We start from the raw sequence: 21,516 nt of genomic DNA on the forward strand, positions 1-21,516 counted from the left end.
AGCATGTGGGATCTTCCCGGACCAGGGCACGAACCCATGTCCCCTGCATCAGCAGGCGGACTCTCAAGCACTGCGCCACCAGGGAAGCCCTATGTCTGCATCTTTATTCCTGTCCTGCCCCTAGGTTCTTCAGAACCGTTGTTTTTTTTTTTTTGATTCCATATATATGTGTTAACATATGGTATATGTTTTTTTCTTTCTGACTCACTTCACTGTATGACAGACTCTAGGTCCATCCACCTCACTACAAATAACCCAATTTCATTTTTTTATGGCTGAGTAATATTCCATTACATATATGTGCCACATCTTCTTTATCCATTCGTCTGTCGATGGACACTTAGGTTGCTTCCATGTCCTGGCTATTGTAAATAGAGCTGCAATGAACGTTGTGGTACATGACTCTAAAAGGTTATTTTTAAAAGGGTTAATTTTTAAAGGGTTACTTTTTAAAAAGGGTTACAAGATGTAGACTGCAAATGTTATTTTACCAACCACTTAAATTAAATCTATGTATCATTATACACATCATCAGAAATCCTAACAGTTTTGCTTCATTTTACTGACAAACTAGTGTTTCTGAGCAATGGCCAAGGATGAAGACGTTACATGTATAATTCCTTTAATTCTCCTAGAAAACCAATGGGTCAAGTGCCATTATTGTTTTTATTTTAGAGGTGAGAAAACTAAAGTTTAGGAAGATTAAATAACCTGTTCAATGTTACAAAAACTAAATAACGCAGAACCAAGGTTTGAACCCCAGTCATTATGATTTCAGAAGCCAAACCCTTAAATGTTACACTAGACTGTCCTCTTCTACCTGTTAACTGTCCTAGAGATACATTTTCTTTCTCAGTTAAACATAATAAACCCCATTAAGAAATGATAAAAAATACAGAGATTATATCCATAAATAGAAAAGCTATAGTGCACATAAATGTGTCCATCTTAAAAATATTCAATCTTCTTTCATTTGAGTTATTTTTGAGAGAGTTACTTTTAGTTGTTAATAGAATAACAATCAGACTCATATTGGAGAATATTGAGGGAAGTGGGGCAGGGACTTGGTTCCAATTTCCAATTGGATTTGTTCTGTAATACCTATCAGTGTTCCTTATCAGAACATCCATCAGGCATTACAGGGTCTGGCAATTATAATCTTTCAATATTGATAGACTTTTTTTTTTTTTTTTGTAAATGCTTTTGTGATAAACTCAGTCATTAAGCTTTTCTCGAATTGCTCTGGAATGGTTTCCACCAACACTAAAACTGATCTATGAATTGGTTTTACAATACAAAAGTGGAGCTGGATGTCCTACATACAAGATTTACACTTAGGATGTTTTAATTGGAAAGGAGTGATATAAAGGTAAAATGTGCTTTCAAGCTGAAAAGTAGAATGATATACAGATTATGAAAAATATTCTTTTGTTGTTGTTTTTGTTATTGCTGTAGAGGCTTCCTATGTGCTGGACTCTGCAAAAAGCTTGAAGCTTAATATGAACATTCTCAAAGTAAAAATGTACATATAACAATGTTACAAAAACACTGAAATGAAATCAGCTGGTATAACCATGTCTTACCAGAGTTTGAGGGAAAAAAGATGTTTTGGCCTTATTGTCAGGGTCACTGTGCTTAAAGATTTAAAGTGGAACCTAGTAGCTAAAATATAAAGGCTTCAATATGATAGCTAATATATAATATGTAAAAATATTCATTTGCCTTTGGGTCTGGTTGACTTGAAGGAAGAGAGGTGGCAAAATTGTACTCTTCCTTTTTCTCTCAACTAATAAATAAATTACAAGTAAGATTTTAAAACACAATAGAGAATGATGGGGTTTAGTGAAAGACCAAATACATTTTTTCTTCTTGCAATTACTTGAGTTCTGAAAGCAATTAGTTAAATACACACAGAAAGAATTACTTGCTGTGAATGCTATTGTCTTATTTTCTTTACTTATTCAAAGTTTAATCTCTATACTGGTTATACACTGTGTTTGTGGGTAGACAAAATTACATTAATTTTGGCATCGGTCGTTCTTCTTTTCTGTATTAAATAGAAACTATAGCCATTAAAGAAAATAACTAAACATTTAAAAAATCATTCTGTATCACTGTGGAAATTAGGACTGAAATAATCTCACAAAATTAGCATGATTTAAAAACAATTATATAATATTAGAACTTAATAAGTATTAGTCACATATGTAAAAATAGATTAAGAAGTTTTATTTGACATTTGTTGTTTAATTTTGTGGAACATACAATTCTCAAGATATATAATTCTTATTTGCATTTTATTACTGTTGTTATATATATATATTTTAAGTAGATGTTTGTTCCTCTCTATTCTCTTCTACTGTGGAATAATATATGGGGTGTTTCTATAGAATGAGGACTTTTTTGCAATTAAGTATTTTAATTTATCAACTATTTTAAAGATATAAAAATTTAAAAAGTATATATTAGAAAATATATACTTTTTTATACCTGCCACCAGTGTATTAAGATAGGTAATTTCTATTTATTATCTCAGTTTTTTGTTTTTGTTTTTGTTTTTTGCGGTACACGGGCCTCTCACTGTTGTGGCCTCTCCCGTTTTGGCACAGGCTCCGGACGCACAGGCTCAGCAGCCATGGCTCATGGGCCCAGACACTCCGCGGCATGTGGGATCTTCCCGGACCGGGGCACGAACCCGTGTCCCCTGCATCGGCAGGAGGAGTCTCAACCACTGCGCCACCAGGGAAACCCTATTATCTCAGTTTTTTAAGTCCAAATTACTTCAAATTTAATTGATGAAATGAATATCTGTATTTGTTCTATTAGGTTTAAGTTTGTCATTTATTCCTGGTTTTTCTTAACATAGATATGTAAAGTAAGCATAAATTCCAACAAAGATAAAGGATCTTAACAAACTTGTTATCTCACCTGCAATGATATCATGAAAGGAACATTCTAGAAAGTGTATATAATAGGCTTATATGCTATCCTATCCAAATATATCTTGGATTTAGCTTTCAAAACCATTAAATTGATTATAAAAGATGACTTCCCTTCCTTGTCCCCCCCCCAAAAAAAAGAAATGGCCATTTACATTTTGGTTAGTCTAGAATAGGAATTATCAACTGGTTAGTCTGTTTCACAGCTGATTATTCAGTAAAAATGATAATAGTCACAGGGAAAAGGTATATAAATAGAAGAGTATGTGACTAGTTAATATTGTCATTATGTAATATTTATTAGACACTTACTGTCTTTCAAACACTTTTACTATGATCTATATCTCATTTGATTCACAAGAAGTCTGGGTACTATTAGTATCCATATTTTCCCAATGAGAAGATTGAGGCTAAAAAAAGATAAGAAGCCTGACCAACATCACATAGTTACTTAAAGTGGATGAAGTGTCCTATGCAGACATGAGACCATTAACGAGGGACATTTCTTAAATAAAAGTGATAGAGTGTTTGCAAAAAAAAGTGCTGAAAGTGTGGACTATCGTATAAAGCTCAAGTGAAATAATGACTTCAATTGAAATTTCTAAAATATGTTATTAATCTTTATTGTCATTTTAAAATCAGAAGAGCAGCTACCTACCTGCCTATCATTCTGACTGGAACAGTCCAAAAACCTACATGTTTATAACACTTAGCTTCAAATGTATTAATTTCTTACTTAAAAAAAATTCACAGATGTTATCAATACAGTCTTATTCACAGGATTCCATTGGTGTTTATTTTGTCAAACTGAAATAAATCTGTGTATCTAAGAAAGAGATGTAGTTGTTCAACGTGAAGGGCAATCAGAATAGATACCAATAAAATAATGATGATTACTATTATTGTCTCTATTGAGAGCATACACTGTGCAAACACTTAACTAGAAGCTAAGTTTATACTCTTAGGCTAAAACACAAATCGTTATGAAGTATTATTATCCCTATTTTAAATGGGTAAAATAAGTCTCCATGATATTAAATGTCTGCTCTTAGCAGAGTTGGAATTTGAATCAAGAAACAGCAGGGCTCTTAGCCATTAGGGTATACTGTCTCAGCACAAACCTATCCCATTACCAGATAAAACAATAAAAATCCATGCCCTACTAATGGAACTCTGACAGTTGTTTATTAACAAAAGAATTGGGCAAAAAAGTTAGACTTACATTGAAACAGAAAGGCAAGAACAGTTTATAACCCTTCATCACACACAAATATTTTCTTGCTCCTGATATTTCACCATAAAGGGAAGCAAAAAAGAAAGACTCAAGGTTATTTTGTGGGTATTACTAGAATAAAAATAAAATTTAACCTGATATATGCCAAATTTAGCCATACATATGTCAAATGGTATTAAGTAATTACAGTAACAAGAACATTTCCCCTCCAATTGTTTTTTCTCATTCTTGTTCTTCCTGTCCTCTCTTTTTTTCTGATTTCTTTCCTTACAGTTCATTAAGAGAGTAGAAGCAATAAGATAGGCACACCCTCGCCAAATCTCTGGCGTCTGCATCCATATTCTCTACGTACTCTCCTGTAGCAGCGAAGAAGGTGCCCTTGGTCTATGTAAGGCTAACCCCAGTTCTTGTCCTGCTGGTATTAAAACCTTTCTATTTCTCAAGGACTTCATTCCTGAAGATTTTTCATCTCTTCTGAATCACTAGGTTTTCCTTTTGTACTGGGTCATTCTCAAAAACATACAAATGTGGCTTGCAACTTCCATCTTAAATAAACAACCAAAATCCTCATTACATTCCCATTCTCTTCTAACTATTTTTCTCATTTCCCTCCTTTATTTAGTAGGAAACCTATTAAACCTCTGTCCTGAGGGAGATATCTATACAACTGTCTCCAGTTTCATCTGCCATTCATCAGACATATTCACTAAACTGTCCTTGTTAAATCTAGGCTGCCAAATTCAGTGATAACTTAGTGCCTTCTTTTTTCAGAAACATCTTAGCAACATTTGTCACGGCACATTTTTTCTTGGCTTCTCAGTCATCAGACTGCTAGTTCTCTTTTCTGGCTTATTTGCTGCTCTTTTTGGTATCTTTTGCTATCCCTGCCTTGTTAACCCAATGACTGAGAGCTGTAGTACCTCAGGGATTAGTCCTTAATGGTTCTGCTCCCATCTTTCTACAATTTCTCCTTGGATAACTTCACCTTATCCCATGGTTTTAAATGCTGTTTTTAGTTTAATGCTTCCCAAATCTATATAATCAGTTTTAATGTCTTTCCTGAGCTTCAGACCATTATATTCAACTGCCTATTTAACTTCTTGTATATCTAATAGGCCCTTCAGCTTACCATGTCCAAAACACTTGCAAAATTATAAAATCTTTTAATTTTCAAATTTTTGTAAATAAAAATGTAAAAAATATTAAATTTCACCTGTGTATAAAATTTTTTCCTATGCTACTGATATCAATAAAATCAAATAAATACTTTTCCATTTGAAAGTAAAAATTTCTCATTGCAAATTTATTTCTAATTTAATATAATACCCAGATACAAATACTTTTGTTAGAAATAAATTCACCATACAATGTAAAATCACTGACATAAGAAATAAACTGAACATTAGCAAACACATAAAATCTTGTAATTTTTACTTAATTTTTTTGCAAGTGATTTTAATCTGTATGGTAGCATTTACTTCTAACAAAATGAATTTTTATATCTGGTTATTATAATAGGTCAGAAATAAACTTGTAATGACAAACTTTTCCTTTAAAATTGAACTGTTTTTATTCCACCAAAAACCACTTGTATCCATAATAGTTTTTTCTTAAAAATTCTCATGATTCAGGGTGTGAAAAAAATAGATATGTAAAAGTAATACCATTTTATAACTACTTATCATATACAGTAAAAATATTTTTTCAAGAAATGTTATTAACATGCAAATTATATATAAGTGTATGTAAATTTAAAAAGAGTTTATGCTCAAGTTAAGAAAGTTTACATTAGCATTTCTTAGGAATTGTTTTTACAATGCTTTTAATCTTCACCAATAGTCTAAATCCACTGAAAGAGTTACTGCATTTATTGTTAAGCAACATGGGATCTTATCAAATCAAGTGTTGCTATACCCTAGGAATAAATTGCCCTTATATGTAAGACATTGAAGAGAATCTTTCACAATCATTAAAAATAGTTCATCAAGGAAAAACAACAAAGTCCTACTGTACAGCATAGGGGACTACATTCAATATCCTGTGATAGACTATAATGGAAAAGAATATATAAAAAAAGAATGTCTATATGTGTGTAATGGAGTCACTTTGCTGTACAGCAGAGACTGGCACAACACTGTAAATCAACTATACTTCAACGAAAAAAAAAAAGTTCAAGTCATATGTGTGGGGGACTGCCCTGGTGGCGCAGTGGTTAAGAACCAGCCTGCCAGTGCAGGAGACACCGGTTTGAGACCTGGTCCAGGAAGATCCCACATGCCACGGAGCAACTAAGCCCATGCGCCCCAACTACTGAGCCTGTGCTCTAGAGCCCGAGAGCCACAACTACTCAGCCCATGTGCCACAACTACCGAAGCCCGTGAGCCTAGAGCACGTGCTCTGCAACAAGAGAAGACTGCTCAGCAATAAGAAGCCCGTGCTTAATAAATTTATTTATTAAAAAAGTGTGTGAAATGAATGAATGGATGAATGAATGAACAAAATTACAACTAGTCATTTCAATGTATGCTTAAGGTTTGTTTATAATTTAGCATTTGTTTGACACTGGGAAACATTTATTCCAAGACTGCAGTAACAACATTTATATTACATTTTAATTTGCTTTAATTAATCTAGCTGGATAACCTGAGGCTGTTTTCAGAATACTGATAGCACTAAATACTACAGAAAATGACTGAGTTCTCACCATTTTTACAACTCATCAGTACTGTAAATATACTTCTGACTTCTCATTTTATATTTGTTTCATCTAATTGAGAGTATAATTTAATTGGAAATGCGCACTTCACCTAATACATATTTCACAGTCCTAACTAGCACATGTATAAGTTTCAACTATATTATGGATGATAATTCAGAGATAATGTCTGAATTACCATCTTGGTGACCTTGGGCAAATTAACAGTCCAGTTTGCTTATGGCATTGCTCTGTGCAACAAAGAATAAATACACTTAAATCACTCATAAGTTCTTGTGTGTCCTTTCCATCCAGAAAGTAGACTCTTTGGTATAAACTTGTTTATCTCAAGAACTTTCAAAAGAGAAAAAGCTTAGATTCTATACAGTTGGATAAAATCAAAAGCAGAAGACTTGTACTGTAATCTGTACTGTTGTAAGAAAGGGACTTTGACCAGGTTGTATTAGTTCCCTGAATTTTAACTGCCTCATTGGTAAAATTGACATAGTAATAATTTTTTACCTGCCTGATTTAGTATTAGAAAATAATCTTAAAGTTCTATTCTAACAATTATATTGTATAATTCTATGAAAATATAAACTCTGAGATAAATCTTTAAAGACCACTAGATTTTACTATTCACTGTGTAGTTTGTCTAAGAAGTTGTTGTATATATTTTTTTCAATATGTCAAGAAACTTCAGCAAGGTCACAGTCCAGATTTGGTATTCACAAGGCCTTACACTCTTCCAGTTTTATTGCCTTATATTTTTGTATTGACTAAGAAATGACACGATATTCTCCACTTCACTATTTATAAGGAAATCAAGCTGGGTAATGGGAATATTTAACCTGGAAGGAAATCCCATCTAGAATCAAATCAATCAGAAAATATGTGAAATGCAGATAGTAACCTAGAGGTGGATTTCACCCTGGAGAATTTTGCCCTTTACTGAGTCCCTGCTTTGTACAAGATCCATCAATTTTACAAAGAATGTTCAACATCATTATTAGGCCTACACTCTGCTAGCTACTCAGTAATGTGGCTATCTTTAGAATTTCATTATGTTTCTAAGGATACATCTAATGATATGGCAAGTCAGGTTAAAGTAGATAGCAGCATGACAAGAGATTTTCCTCCTATCAACCCTGGACGGAAACAAAGCTGCCAATGCAAAAGAAACCACAAAGCTAGTGTTATAATATATTCCAAGTACTTTATATAAAAATACCTTTTTAAAATACATATTTACTCATTTATTTCACCAGGTAATTGTTGTGCACCCACTATAAGCCAAGTATGTTTTATATTGGGGATGAACTGTAATAAGAGCCAACTCCTCCATACCATCATTGATTCTTGTTCTCTAATACATGGACAAAAGTGAAAATAAAATCACTGGTCTAATTTCTTTGAAATCAAAAGGCATGTTAGGTTGAAGACTGTCAAAGGTACCTAAACAGGAAACTGATTTTATATCCAGGATTATAAACGATTATATAGAAGTCTAATTCAGAACTGAATTCTAATATTTGGAGATCACCAGAATTAATGAGCAAAAAAAGAGTAAAAACATATAAATATTGTTTTATATTAGTCTTGACTGACAGTATATAATATCAGTGTGCTTTTAATTTTACATTATTAAAAAATTTCCTACTCAATCAGATTCATTTAACATTTACTAAGTACTAAATACCAGGTACAATGCCAAGTTCTGGTGAAACAAATATTAATAGGATAAACCTTGTGCTTCAAAGGAGCATAGTAGTCTAAGAGGGACAGCAGATGTGTATATGTCTTTAATATAATAAAATGTTTATTAAAATCAGGTGACATTTGTCATTGAAAGTGAAAAATTGTGGGCATGAAATAAAAAGCTAAAAGTAATTTAAATTATGTAATTAAAAATATGTACTGATTTACCAGATTGATAATATTACATTGATGATTTTTTCAAAATAAGTATCTACACAAAAACTACTAAAAATAATTTCTAAAAAATTAAAATGCCATGTCTGTGCACACAAAAACATCTTTATATGAGTTAATTAAACATTAAAAATAAGATAAGCAAAATGATCATTTGTGGTACAAATGTACATTCTCTAATTGTTTTCCTAGACATATTTAATGTCATTTTACTATTTTTTCTTAAGTATGTCGTTTTCAATATATTCTTATTTTTATTGGCATTATTAAAGGTATTTTTAATACATTTTAAATCATTGGAATGTTAACAGAGGTCTCTATAGGCCATACTATTTTTAATTGAGAAAGGTTTTTCTTTATAGGTATTGAGGTATCTGGTAGGCTTAGGACTAATTCTTTAAAATAGAGGAAAGTTTCAATTTGACTTTATTTCATACAACAATGTGTAAATATTTCAGCTTAAGTATTTTCACAGATAGTAAATTTTTACTTCTTTTCAGATACCTTTCTTGACAAAAAAATTTATAATATAAAACTTACCAAGTTGTCTTAAATTATGATTTTTTTTGGAATAGTTCACTTGTAAGCTGTATAATTGTATGCTTTCTCAATTTTATTCCATTATAGTATAAAATATAAATTCAATCTGATTAAAAAATAAGAACTTCATCAAAAGATACTCTCTTTTCACAAGTCAAATCATGCTACAGGACAATAACAGTTTCAAATTTTAATTTTATACAGTGTTTTAACTTTTTCATAAAAATAGCATTTAAATGTCTTCCTATTTCCAAACTTTGTTTTCAATAATTATAATTCACCAAAATTTTCAAAAGCTGAAGATCTTTAACATGCCAATAACTGAATATTTTGATTAAAGATTTTCATATGATTTTAGTATAAATCAACCAAATTTAAAGGTATTATTTTCAAAACCATAGTAGGGCATTTTGGTTGATTATGAAAAAGAGTGCTTAGGGATGCAAACTTTTCTAGGTCTGAATGACAATGAGTAGCGAAAACAGAAGCTGGTACTGACATACTAAAGTTTATTTATTTTTGAATCAGCATTACTTTGTCATACACACAAAAAATGTAATTCAATTATTTTGCTGTATATAAAAATATTTGTAAATTTTAATGACAGTTTTATTGTGATGTGTAGAATTTGCTTGGTTGCAGTTATGAATTACATGTATACCACAACCAATTCTAAGTATATATCTGTTTCTTAATTTTATAAGAGCTTTGTTTTTGCCATGAAGTTGTGTGTCACCAAAATTTATATTTGTATTATTATCACAAAACAAATAGTCTTATCCTTAACACTATAATTTTAATATGTGATCTTTGTCTCATTTAAAAAATATTTAAAAGATAACTGTTTGCTTCAAGTTTAAAAAATGTATTGTGGTGTTAATATAAATAGAAGTAAGATAAATGGAAACAATAGTCCAAAGGAAAGAAGGGGGAAATGTAAATACACTCTCATTCTTACATTACATATGACGTGTGTAATAGAAGTTAATGGTAGGTTTTGATCCTAGATGTACGCTATTAATATTAGAGCAAGTACACCCCCACCTCCAAAATGTTTAGCCAATAAGTTAATAGAGGGGAAGAAAATGATGGTGGAAATGCACAGGTGGGTCCAATAAAAGTAAATAGCAATATGGCAGCCAAACAAAACCATAACAATTACATTATGTGTGAACTGTCTAATGATTTAAAGACTGCAATTCGGGGGAAACGGAAGTTGGGACAAAGTGAGAGAGTAGCACTGACATATATACACTACCAAATGTAAAATAAATAGCTTGTGGGAAGCTGCTGTATAGCACAGGGAGATCAGCTCCATGCTTTGTGACGACCTAGAGGGGTGGAATAGGGAGGGTGGGAGGGAGATGCAAGAGGGAGGGGATATGGGGATATATGTATACATATAGCTGATTCACTTTGTTATACAGCAGAAACTAACGCAACATGGTAAAGCAGTTATACTCCAATAAAGATAAAAAAAAAATAAAGACAACAATTAAAAGGCAGAAATCTTCAGACTGTATAAAAAAACAAGATTCAAGCAAGTAGTATCTCAATCATGTGCTGTTTAAAGTAGAAACCTACTTTAAATATAAAGACAAGTTAAAAGGATGCTAAATGAAACACCATGCAAACACTAATTATAAGATATTCATATCAGACAATGCAAACTTCAAGACAAGGAAAATTCCCAGAGAAAAAGAAAGCTACTTCATTGTAATGAAACAGTCAACTCATTAAGAAGGCAGAGCATCTCAAATGTAAACACCTAGTAACAGATCTTTATGATACACAAACATGACAGGGCATGATAAAATAGAAAGAATAAACAGGCAAATCCACAATTACTGTTGGGCATTTCAATGCTACTCTTTCATTAGTGGATTAAAAAAAAAAGTAGACAAAATATCAGTAATAATATAGAACACTTCAAACACAATGCTATCAACCAACTGTATCTAATTGGTATTTAATTCACAATAATGGCAAGTGTACCTTCTTTTCAAATGCACATGGTTCTTTTAGAAAAATATATGCTGGACCATAAAATAAGTCTAAGTAAATTTAATTATTGAAATGTTAAAATTGTAACTAAATTTATAATATGAGATGTTTCATCTTTATCACAATGAACTTTCAAAGACTATACTTTGCTTCATAAAATGGAGGTAAAAAGAAAAACTTTTGCTGGAATTAAAATATTTGAGGTGATTTATGTTACTGATGTGACATATAAGATTGGACGCATTTAACTATTTGGGAAGTTCTTCTGCTAAGGAAGCTGGCATGTTAACACTTTTCATATATGCAGAAGAGAATTTAGAACATAAAGTGATGAAATTAGTAGAGTTTTCATTTGTTCTAAATGGAAAGTCATGCTTTTTTTTAAACAGATTTATGTCTTCTAGTTTTCACATGGTCAGTGACACCACATGATCCCCATGTATGTTAACATACATTGTGTACAAGTTGCATTTTCATCACCGATTTTCTTTTATTTTAATTGAGATGTTACTGTTTTGTTTTGTTCTCAACATCTTTATTGGAGTATAATTGTTTTACAATGGTGTGTTACTTTCTGCTTTATCACAAAGTGAATCAGTTATACATATACATATGTCCCCATATCTCCTCCCTCTTGCATCTCCCTCCCTCCCACCCGCCCTATCCCACCCCTCTAGTTGTTCACAAAGCACCGAGTTGATCTCCCTGTGCTATGTGGCTGCTTCCCACTAGCTAAAGGTTTTACATTTGGTAGTGTATACATGTCTATGCCACTCTCTCACTTTGTCGCAGGTTACCCTTCCCCGTCCCCTTGTCCTCAAGTCCATTCTCTAGTAGGTCTGAGTCTTTATTCCCATCCCGCCCCTAGGTTCTTCATGAACTTTTTGTTTTTTTGGATTACATATATATGTGTTAGCATACGGTATTTGTTTTTCGCTTTCTGACTTACTTCACTCTGTATGACAGACTCTTGTTATTGGGTTTTTTGATGATTAGCACATCAAAATTTTTTAAAAAAATTTGATGATTAGCAGACATTATGAGCAACTTGTATAAAATCCTTAATATATAAGTAATAAAAGTCTAAGAACCATGTAGTTAATCCAAACAGGTATTCCAACAACTTATCATATTAAAATTTGTAGGCAATTTGTTCATAAAATAAAAATATCAAGTATCAATATCTTAAAATATTAATATATGTTAGGTCTAAATCTCATGTTTAATATCATATATACTATATTCTCAATCAAAATATCGCATTTCACATGAGGTTAACAAGTTATTAGGAAAAACTGGTCTGTTAATACCAATGATATCAGGGTCCCAGGGATAAATCTAAAACCAGGGAGAAATTTTATTTAGGAAATAATTCAATTGAAAAGAACATAGCTATAGTAGATAGGTACTTTAAAATAATCATAATAATAATCAATTTAATACATCAGGTACTTTAAAATGACACAGATGTTGTTAATGTATTATCATGGCTCCAAATCACCATTTAATTATGTTTCATATTTTAGAATATAAAATTGCCTCTGTAGCTTAAAAGAATGTTAATATAATATACAAGCCAAGGAAGTCTCATTTTTTGCTGTATTCTACTACTTTTTGATTGTATAGAAAAATAACCAATCAGTACATGATTTACCCTCTAAAAATATTTTTACAATTTACCTAAATATATTTAATTGAAAGGGATCATATGGAACTCCCCACTTTTTAAAAAATGTGTTTCTGGATGTACTAAAATGCTTTGATTCATAAATCATAATAAACAAAAATTCTTCTAGATCCTTTCCTGCTATCTTTTTGGGTTTAGTTTCAAATTTTGCAAGAATAAGTTTGTCTGACATCCTTGTTGATCTCTGCTGGGTCTTCCTGACAGCCTCCTTCAGCTGAACTTTCTTTTAGAAATCTTGGTGGAATTAAGCTTTCTTAAGAAATGAATATTCAGTATGTACTTTCTATCCCACTGCTGCCATAAATGTCTATTGTAAAATAATAAAACAGTATGATAAAATAAATAATTGTTAATTTATCCTATAAAATAAATAACAAACACTCATGGCAAGAACATTCAGACTATAGCTCTACAGCACATCTATGCAACCTCTACTTCTGTGGATATTTCAAGAATACATATTTCTCAGTGATTTGGCCAACTCATGGCCTGACAGCTTTATGTATCTTTCAAGCCACAGAATAGATTATGACATAACTTGCTGTCATACAAAATAGCTGGCAGGGCAACAGTATCAAATAGTTCTCCCAATCAATACCATATAAGATCAGAATGAGTTAGATATTAATATCTGAGAATATTTTCATTTCATCTACAAGATCCCTATATGCTACCCATGAAGGGGAAGTGTAAGTTACCTGGCATCCACAAAAGACTGGAAAATAGAGATGGGTTATCAGTATTTGTCTTTCAAAATTAATCATGTATTATAATTACTCTGAGCACTGGGAATATATCTCACACATTACTAGATGAGATCAAAGACAATAGCTAATAAATACACCTTGGCTATTTTAACAGAACTATTAATAATGATACTTTGTTGAAAATGGAAAATACAGACCAAATGTCAAACAAGTCAGGATGCCAGGAAAATAGGCATAAACCAGGGCTGTCTTGGGCAAACGAGGATATACAGCCATTCTAATATAATACACACATAGTGCCAGGGTACTGCAGACATGAGAGTGACTAATTCTGCCTAGAAGTTCATTAGTACTTAAAGTATCATTTGACCTGGACCTTGGAAAATGACTAAGAATTTACGGATTTTTGAATGTGGACTTAAGTGTTCCAGGAACATGGAAGAGAGTTTGCAAAAGAAGCAGAAATGTGAAAGGTCAATGTCTTTTCAGGACAGTGCAGTTAGATGACTAGATGTATGTAACTGAATAGTGAGAGATGAAGCTGGCAGATAATTTGGGTGCAAATTGTGGAGGCTTTAAATGTAATTCCACAGTTTTGAACTTATGACTGTGTAGCCATAAAAGAATTTTAAACAGAGAAGTGATGTCTGATTTATATTTTCAAAACATCAGTCAGGTGGAAATGTAGAGAAGAGTCTGGCTGGAGAGACAATGAAGTGAGTGGCTAGTCGACTGCTACAGCAGTGCAGGCAGTAATAATGAGGATGGGAACAAATGCAGGGGCACCATGCAGTCCTTTAAGGCCAGGAGACATCAACGTCTCATGACTAAGGAATCCATCTCCTTGAGAATTTTCAATGGTATAAGATATGGCCCTTGGTATTTTGTATTATCCAGCAGGGGCATATTCTTAAAAGAGATGTCAAAGAGTGAAGAGCACAGAAAATGCTCTGTCAAAATCAACTATTCTGTGGGCAAATGACAGCATGATACTTAAAGATGTCCTCTCTGAGGAACTAAAGTGGGATGCGACAAGCAGATTACAAATTAAAGTAGGAGATATATATAGAGCCTGACTGCTGAGAACCAAGGGCAGAACATAGGACAGCATGAGGTAGCCATGTCAGACTTAAGTAGCTGTGATTAAGCAAAGAGTCTTGCAGAATATAACACCAAGAGGCAAAGCAAAAGACTACAAAGAATGACTAGAACATGAAATAGAAGGCATGAGGCTGCTACTAGTGGCTTGACAGTGATTATGAAGTTGGTATGTGACCTACATTTCAGTTAAATTCACTTTGCACCAAGTTCACTGAAATCCATTTCGTTGGTTGCATTTTGTTGCTTAAGACTGTTTTGCTGCTATTTCTCGACTCATTCCTTCTTTAAGTTATTATTTGACACTCAGCTCTTTGCTCAAAAAAGGAACAGGCATTGTGGTGGTGATGGTGGGTGGAATGGGAACAGAATGAGAATCTGACAATTAAAATAATGATACAAACTGATGTGGCTACTATTGTTCTAGTTTACGCCTGGCGTCCAGCTTAATTTTTAAGTGTCCCCTTTTACTCTCAAAAGTTATCTTAGATTTGAACAATAAATTACATGATCACCCTCCTAAATAGAATGTTTGCTCTTTTTTTTTTTTTTTTTTTTTTTTTTTTTTTTTTTTTTTTTTTACGCTTTTTTGCTGTACGCGGGCCTCTCACTGCTGTAGCCTCTCCCGTTGCGGAACACAGGCTCCGGACGCGCAGGCTCAGTGGCCCAGCCGCTCCACGGCATGTGGGATCCTCCCGGAACTGGGAACGAACCCTCGTCCCCTGCTTCGGCAAGCGGACTCTCAACCACTGCGCCACCAGGGAAGCCCCAGAATGTTTGCTCTTTATGGACATTTAGAGAGGCAAAGTTCATATAATTAAAACATCTTTAGAACAATGAAATGATAAACCATGTTTTCACATCTTTATTTGGAAAAAAATTATAGCTAGTGCCTAGAGCATGGGCTGGAATTTGTCTTATAAAGAGAGGTCAGAGGATGTTTTAAAAAGAGATGGTTTTATAAACATTTAAAAATGTTTTATACACAGGTCAGAAAATATTTTATAAAGAGAAGTCTTGGTGCTGAGTCTGGAAGAATGAGCAAGACTTAAGAAAAAAATTAAAGTAAAAGAAACTTTAGGGACAGAAAACAGTACAGGGTGTGTGTGTGTGTGTGTGTGTGTGTGTGTGTGTGTGTGTGTGTGTGTGTGTGTGTGTTTATGTAACTAAGAAGATTTGCCTAAGTGAAAGGAAAGATGCACTCGAGAAATAGCTGGAGATAAATATGCTTACTATCTGGTCCTTTAATAGACTCTCCTAGAATGAACGAATGAACAAATGAATAAATGGGTAACATGAGATAGATTTATCTTGGGAAAAGGAATTCAGGTAAAACACTCAAGTGACAAATTTTGACCTGCAAGCCAAATTTGACCCATAGTCATTATTTATTGGACTACAGACCTTAATATTCTCTTTAAGATTAGTTGAGTTGTTTTCTTTGACAATTAGATGACTTTACATAAAACTCTTTATTTCAAGTTCCACTTTAAAATTAGTCTGTCTTCCTATAGGGCAAAACGACTTTAGCCAGAGAGGGCAACTGTCCCTTTTAAATGGGAATGTACACACTCCACCTTTCCTTTATTCCTTCTCACTGCTTCACTTGTATAAATCATCTGCTTTTTGGAAGTGTGACCTTAGATGTGGTTCTTGTAAGCATAATCAGAAACACAAGCTGATTAAATTGTAGAACTTCATTGTAACTAATAAAATATAATTAAAATCTTTGTATTTCCTCTATAATATTAATAAATAATAAATAAGGATAGCAAAAGAGTAGTAATAACTGCTAAGCATTTACTATGCACCAGGAACAGTGTTAATCTCCTTTCAGACATAGGTGGATTTGAGTCATAGCTGCAGGCATCTGCTAGGGTGTGACCTTGAACAAATTAACTCATTTTCTGAACCTCAGTGTACTGTTTGGTAAATGGGGATGATACAACATACCTCATATGGCTTCTGTGAGGATTAAATAGATCATACAAATTACTTACGGTTCTTGGCACCAAGCAAGACCTCATTCATGAAAAAACTATTTTCACATTTGAAATCTGAACACTTATAAAGCTGTATAGGCATAAGTTACAGAAGATCTCCAACCCAGAGACTAATTTTCATTGATTGATGCTATTCACAATATATTAACTCTCCAAGTAATTTTATTTCAATGAATAGGTTTTTAGTCTCAGATCAATAGTACACATTTGTATGCATCTTAAAAGAATATTATGGAGGTAGATTTATTAAAACTCCGGTATGATACATATTGTTTCCAAAACTTTAACATGCCCTACAAATGCAATAAATATAAAAATGTATTGCTAATTTCACAGACAAATGTGCATTAAAAATTCCAGAAATGCATATAAAGCAGTCTGTTTCTATTAATCAGATGTACTTGGCATTCACAAACAATAGACTGAAGCATCTTTTCACATGACTGCATTCAGATATTTAATCACAAATAACCATGTAAGTGTAAAACCTTAATAATTTAAGGTAAATGAAAGGAGAGCTGTTGGTTGCCAAACTACCATTATAAATAACTGAAATTGAACAGCAATCATAAGCAGTTTGCTGACAAATTGTTCCTAACTTCAAATAAAAAAGAAATAAACAGTAGAAAATAGAAGATATAAATATGAACAATGTTTCATTTATAAGTGTTTCAGAATTACAAGCCATTTATGTTCATTAATTACATAATCATTCTCTTATTTTTCATTCCTTTTTTCTTTGTCTCAAAAGATACACTAAGGGTACAAATTGAAAGATACTGACTCTGCTGATGTACACCTCTCTCACATGAGCCTTATTTATAACAAAACAATTCATTTACTTTAGTTGATTATGCCAAACAACTGTCTTCCATGAACAAAAGGTCTGTCAAGTTAATTATATATTTGTATTGACCAGTTGTTAACCTAAAGTGGTATATTTTCGGGCCAGTCATTAAAAAAGTCCTTCATGCTTTTTCTAAAGGGTTCCAATTTTACATTTATTCATATAACAATAATAGTTCACTGGGCACCAACTATTTACTACTCAATACTAAGAACTGTGCACACGTGATCATGTTAAATCCTAATAATCTATTTATGAGATGAGCATTATTATTCCTATGTGAATTAGAAAACTCAGACTCAGGTGATGAGGTGAGGTGTCCAAAGTCAGCAATTAGTAAGAAGACAGGATTTGAATTAAGGCACATTTGAAGAATACTGGTTTGCACTCTTCCCATAGATGACGTTGGAAATCTCAGTAAGTTTCAATTAATAGGACTTTTTAAGGCTATACAATTAGAAGATCCCTTAGATATTTTTCTCAAAGAGATAATGTGTGTTGGTAATAAGACTGAAAAAATAGCAACTAAAATTTTTGAGTTTTCATTTATTTTCTCCAGCCATTAAACCAAAATCCGTTTTCCAGAACAGCATATATTTAACCACTTAGCAGTGTCATAAAAAGAAAAAAGGCCATGAACAATAGTAATTATAATGAATGATATTTCATTGTTGTAGAAAATCTTTAATTTAATAGTAGATCTAAAATATTTTGTCAAAGCTTCCTGTGAATATATAATTAAGATCTTTAACAGAAGAAAAATAAAATTAGTAAAAATGTAGGATTGCTTCTCTTTTAATGGCAAATATTCATTTCTTTCCTTATCTCCAAAAATTGTACATTTTAAAATATAATTTTACAGTAAATTCAAATTACAACTGTATAATGTAATTATTTCATTTGCTGAATTATTTTAACACCATCTTTATGGAAAATTGGTTTGACAATTGGAGAGAAGGTCTCAACAATTAATTAATTAAAAGTTAATTGTATTTCTTTTTTCTATGTTTTACCTTAAGTCCAGATGAATAATAAGACTAGGAATAAGAATATTTAAGATCATTAAAATTTTAAAATTAAAGTTTTGAGCAGTAAACAGAACTATTTAAATAGCACTCCTATTTTTTATTTAAGAAATAAAAAAATAACTCACTTGAAAATTGAATTGCAAATCCAGATTTGCTGATATAAAAGTCCGTGTCAAACTGGATGGTTACTATGTTGAGGGTGCTATGGATTCCTTCAGGAATAAGAGAACCACTAATTTCCTTTAAAAGCATATCATTTTCTGGTGGACCATCCCAAACTCGGAGTATATCATGCGATGCTTCCGTATCAAAAGCAAGAAACTGTAGGCTGTGGGAGAACCATATATCTCTGATTATCTTAAACATGGATTCAGTTTTAAATAAAGAATAAAACAAATATTCATCTTGCTTATACTAGATATTCCTTTTATTCTATCAGATAAAAATGAATTATGTAAACTGCATACATAAATTTAATGAACTTTTCTTGAGCAGTATAATATTTTTTAGAATATGATTAAATGTACTATTACATCACCTCTGCAAATTATAAAAACTTTAGGTATACAGACTATCCCTGACTTATGATGATTCAATTTAGGATTTTTTGGCTCTAAGATGGTACAAAAGAGATATGCATTCAGTCAAATCTGTACTTTGAATTTTTTTTTTTTTTTTTTTTTTTTTTGCTGTACGCGGGCCTCTCACTGTTGTGGCCTCTCCCGTTGCAGAGCACAGGCTCCGTACGCGCAGGCTCAGCGGCCATGGCTCACGGGCCCAGCCGCTCCGCGGCATGGGGGATCCTCCCAGACCGGGGCGCGAACCCGTGTCCCCTGCATCGGCAGGCGGACTCACAACCACTGCGCCACCAGGGAAGCCCTGTACTTTGAATTTTGATCTTTTCCCAGTTGCTATATGCTGTATGATACTCTCTCACGATGTTGGGCAGCGGCAGGGAGCTACAGCTCCGTCAGTCACAAGATCACAAAGATAAACCGCCAATACATTTACAACCATGATATACCCATAAAACCATTCCGTTTTTCACTTTCACTATAGTATTCAATAAAGTTACATGAAATACTCAACACTTTATTATAAAATAGACTTTGTGTTAGATGATTTACTGTAGACTAATGTAAGTGTTCTGAGAGTATTTAAGGTAGGCTAGGCTAAGCTATGATGTTCAGTAGGTTAGTTATATTATATGCATTTTCAATTTATGATATTTTCAACTTACGTTGAGTTTATCAGGATGTAACCCGAGGAAGATCTGTACATTCTTTTCAGTGTTCATGACTTTTAACTGTGGCAATGGCAGGTGACACTTAGAGGATCTCATATGTGCCAGGCACTGTGCAAAATGCATTACATCGATTTTCTTCCTTTAATTGTTACAATGACCCAATGAAGCAGGAACAATTTTTATCTCAATTTTACAAATGTAGCAAATGGGGTTGAGATAGATTAAATAAGACTGCCCAAAGGGTGGCAGTCAAGAATTGAACTCAAGTTATCTAATTCCATAATATGTGTTATTTCCACTGTTTCAAGTTTTTTGTTTGTTTTATCAGACTCAAATGAGGTTTATTCCGCAAATGCAAAAATGGTTCACATTCAAAAATCAACGATTACATTTCACCACAGTGGCAGATATAAGGAGGAAAACAATCACATGAAGATCTCAATATACACAGAAAAAGTATTTAAAAAATTCAGTATCCATTCATAATCATCACACCCAGTAATCTAGGCGTAAAAGGAAACTTCCTTAATGTGAAAGTGTCTACCCCCAAAAAATGCACAAAACAGGACAAAAAAAGTTTCATGTTAAATCTATTTTGCTTTGTGTCTAATCTAGACAAAATTAGTGTCTGATTTTTTTGCACCTAATGCCAAAAATTAGAAATCCAATTATATCAACATGCTCAACTCTCTCTCTCTCTCCATACACACACACACACACACACACACACACACACACACACACACACATACCACATTCATGTGTGATATGTGATCTGGGTTGCAATTTAATATCAAATATTTTTCTTTAATTTTTAAAAATCCCAGAATTCTGTTGAATTTAGTATTTTCACATTTACTATTTCTAATATTTAAAATAAAACAATACATGACCTATCTTAAAGAAAAGTAGGCTGAGGTTCGATTCAATTTGTAGCTGCAAATTGCCTTGCAAAAGTAATGTACCAGTTCACACTGCATCCAACAATACATGGAGTACACCTTGCAGCAATTTATTTGAAGGACAACATTTGTTTTCCATAAAACTGCCTTCATCACACATAAGCCTGTTCGAAAATCCATTTATATAAAGCAGCAATTCTTTTTGGTTTTTTTTTTTTTGGCAATACGCGGGCCTCCACCGCTGTGGCCTCTCCCATTGCGGAGCACAGGCTCCGGACGCGCAGGCCCAGCGGCCATGGCTCACGGACCCAGCCGCCCTGCGGCATGAGGGATCCTCCCGGACCCGGGCACGAACCCGCGTCCCCCGCATCGGCAGGTGGACTCCCAACCACTGCGCCACCAGGGAAGCTGCCCAGCAGCAATTCTTAATGTCACTGTTTTGTGAGTGATAACACAAGAGCTAGCTCATATGTCAAGGGGAATTTGTTCATTTACTAGTTCATCCCTAGTCATAACAATAATAGTTAAACTAGAAGTGAGAGCAGGTGCACCTTGGAAACCTGACTGTTGTTAATTTAGGAGGCTACGGTTCTGACATCATCTAAGAGGAAATTATGTGAAGAACTGTGAGCCACCTAACTAAACTCAGCAGGA

At 33.1% G+C, this 21,516-nt stretch overlaps 1 protein-coding gene across 2 annotated transcripts in view; it reads right to left on the reverse strand.

Moving 5' to 3' along the window:
* CSMD3 (CUB and Sushi multiple domains 3) overlaps nt 1-21,516 on the reverse strand; it is a 1,097,972-nt gene that overhangs the window by 292,759 nt on the left and 783,697 nt on the right. For both annotated transcript variants that reach the window (XM_007468748.1, XM_007468747.1), the window contains one exon: nt 18,840-19,042. In XM_007468748.1, the coding sequence (XP_007468810.1) occupies nt 18,840-19,042 (203 nt within the window). The remainder of the gene's footprint in view (nt 1-18,839; nt 19,043-21,516) is intronic.

Source organism: Lipotes vexillifer, unplaced genomic scaffold (genome assembly GCF_000442215.2).
Source record: "Lipotes vexillifer unplaced genomic scaffold, Lipotes_vexillifer_v1.1 scaffold1679, whole genome shotgun sequence".
Taxonomy (NCBI): Eukaryota; Metazoa; Chordata; class Mammalia; order Artiodactyla; family Lipotidae; genus Lipotes; species Lipotes vexillifer.